The sequence below is a fragment of the Carlito syrichta genome, unplaced genomic scaffold (genome assembly GCF_000164805.1).
Source record: "Carlito syrichta isolate Samal-C Ts95f unplaced genomic scaffold, Tarsius_syrichta-2.0.1 Scaffold311903, whole genome shotgun sequence".
In the NCBI taxonomy this organism is placed as follows: domain Eukaryota; kingdom Metazoa; phylum Chordata; class Mammalia; order Primates; family Tarsiidae; genus Carlito; species Carlito syrichta.
In genome coordinates, this window is record NW_007255999.1 from 10,626 (window position 1) to 12,468 (window position 1,843).

Sequence of the window (1,843 nt, forward strand, 5' to 3'; positions counted from 1 at the left end):
TTGTAGAGATGAGGTCTCGCCAAGTGCCCAGGCGGGTCTCGAACCCGCGGGCTCAGACAATCCACTCACCTCAGCCTCCCAAGGTGCGGGATACAGGCTGAGCCACCGAGCCCAGCTCAGGCTGGTCTTGAACCCCCGGACTCAGGCATGGTTCTTATACTCATAGCTCCTTTGCCCTTTTCGTTATCTTGAAGGAAAGCCTGGTGTGTCCCTCTGATGCCTCCTTTAAATGACTGGGTCATTTCTTACAGCTCTGGGACCTGAGAGTGTGGCATTAGACTTTGTTCTCTCCTGCTCACTCCAGGAAGAGCGAGGGGTGATGGGCAACTTTGCACTAACCTAAGTCATCCTGACCATTCTCTGTCTCTGTTCTTGACTTACTCTTAGGTGGGTGCAGGGGCCATTGGCTGTGAGCTGCTCAAGAACTTTGCCATGATTGGGCTGGGCTGTAGAGAGGGCGGAGAGATCATCGTCACAGACATGGACACCATTGAGAAGTCAAATCTGAACCGACAGTTTTTGTTCCGGCCCTGGGATGTCACAGTGAGTGAGGTGGGGGTAGAGAGTAGGGCTTTATCATATCACTTTTCTTCTTTTCTTCTTTTTCTTTTTTGAGTTGGAGTCTCACTCTGTCACCCAGACTGGAGTGCAGTGGCCGCTCCTGGCCCCCGCAGCCTCGACCTGCTGGGCTCTGGTGATCCTTCTGCCTCTCAGCCTTCCGAGTAGCTGGAACTACAGGCGTGCACTACCACGCTCGGCTAACTTTTCTTCTTTTCTTTCTCCTATTTTTTCTGGAAAGATCTTTCTGCCTCTGCCAGAAGACCTTCTTCAGCCCTTCTTTCCCTCAGTTTTTCTGTCATTCATTCAACAGACGCTTATTGAGTACCCTTCCATTGAATCTGCCGTTATCTTTTTTCTTTTTCCTTGATCTCTTATCAGTGCTGGTATGGACAGTGTGTTAGGGTCTCCAAAACTGTTCTCAAGTTTGGTAATTCACTAGAAGGATTCACAGGATTCAGCATATAGTTGTAGTCGTGGCTATGATTTATCACAGGGAGAGAATCAGAACAAAATCAGCAAAGGGAAGAGACTCATGGGCTGAGGCCTGGGGGAAACGAGGTACAAGTTTCTAAGAGTCTTCTCCCAGTAGAGTTGCACAGGTTGTGCTTCATTTCCCTATAGCAACAGTTATTACAGTAATAACAGTTAACAAGTTGTAACAACATGTGAAATGTTGCCAACCAGGGAAACTTGTTACAGATTCAGCACCCAGGGCTTTTACTTGGAGCTGGTCACGTAGGTAGGTACCCTCTACCTGATATATACCTAAATTCCAGACTCCCAGAAGAAAAGAAGGTGTTCAGCATAAACCACATTATTGGCATGAAGTTTAGGCACAATGAACCACTGTTACCAGGTAGGGAATGGTGGAAACCTTCCTGAAATCCAAGTTCCCAGACTGCAGCCAAGAACCAGGCACCCTTGGAAGCAGGCCTTTCCAAGAATTGCAGTTTAAGTCTGATAGGCTCACTCTTCTCTGCACAGATGGAAACTGGGTTGATTATACAGGGATCTCTTTGTGAAGCCTTCTGTAGGAAACTTGACAGTTTTGCTTGCTTGCCCAGGATTTATTACCCTGTTCATTCATTTATTCACCAAATAATATTTTATTTTTGTTTTTTGAGTCAGAATCTTCATCACTTTGTTACTCAGGCTGGAGTGCAGTGGCATGCTCACGACCACTGCACTTTGACCTGCTAGACTTAGGTGATCTTTCTGCCTCAGCCTTCTATGTGTGTACCACTACACCTGGCTAATTTTTTTTTTTTTTTGAGTTGGAGTC

At 46.8% G+C, this 1,843-nt stretch overlaps 1 protein-coding gene across 2 annotated transcripts in view; it reads left to right on the forward strand.

Annotated features, from left to right (window-relative positions):
- UBA1 (ubiquitin like modifier activating enzyme 1) overlaps window positions 1-1,843 on the forward strand; it is a 20,316-nt gene that overhangs the window by 6,903 nt on the left and 11,570 nt on the right. For both annotated transcript variants that reach the window (XM_008069268.2, XM_021718180.1), the window contains exon 14: window positions 388-543. In XM_008069268.2, the coding sequence (XP_008067459.1) occupies window positions 388-543 (156 nt within the window). The remainder of the gene's footprint in view (window positions 1-387; window positions 544-1,843) is intronic.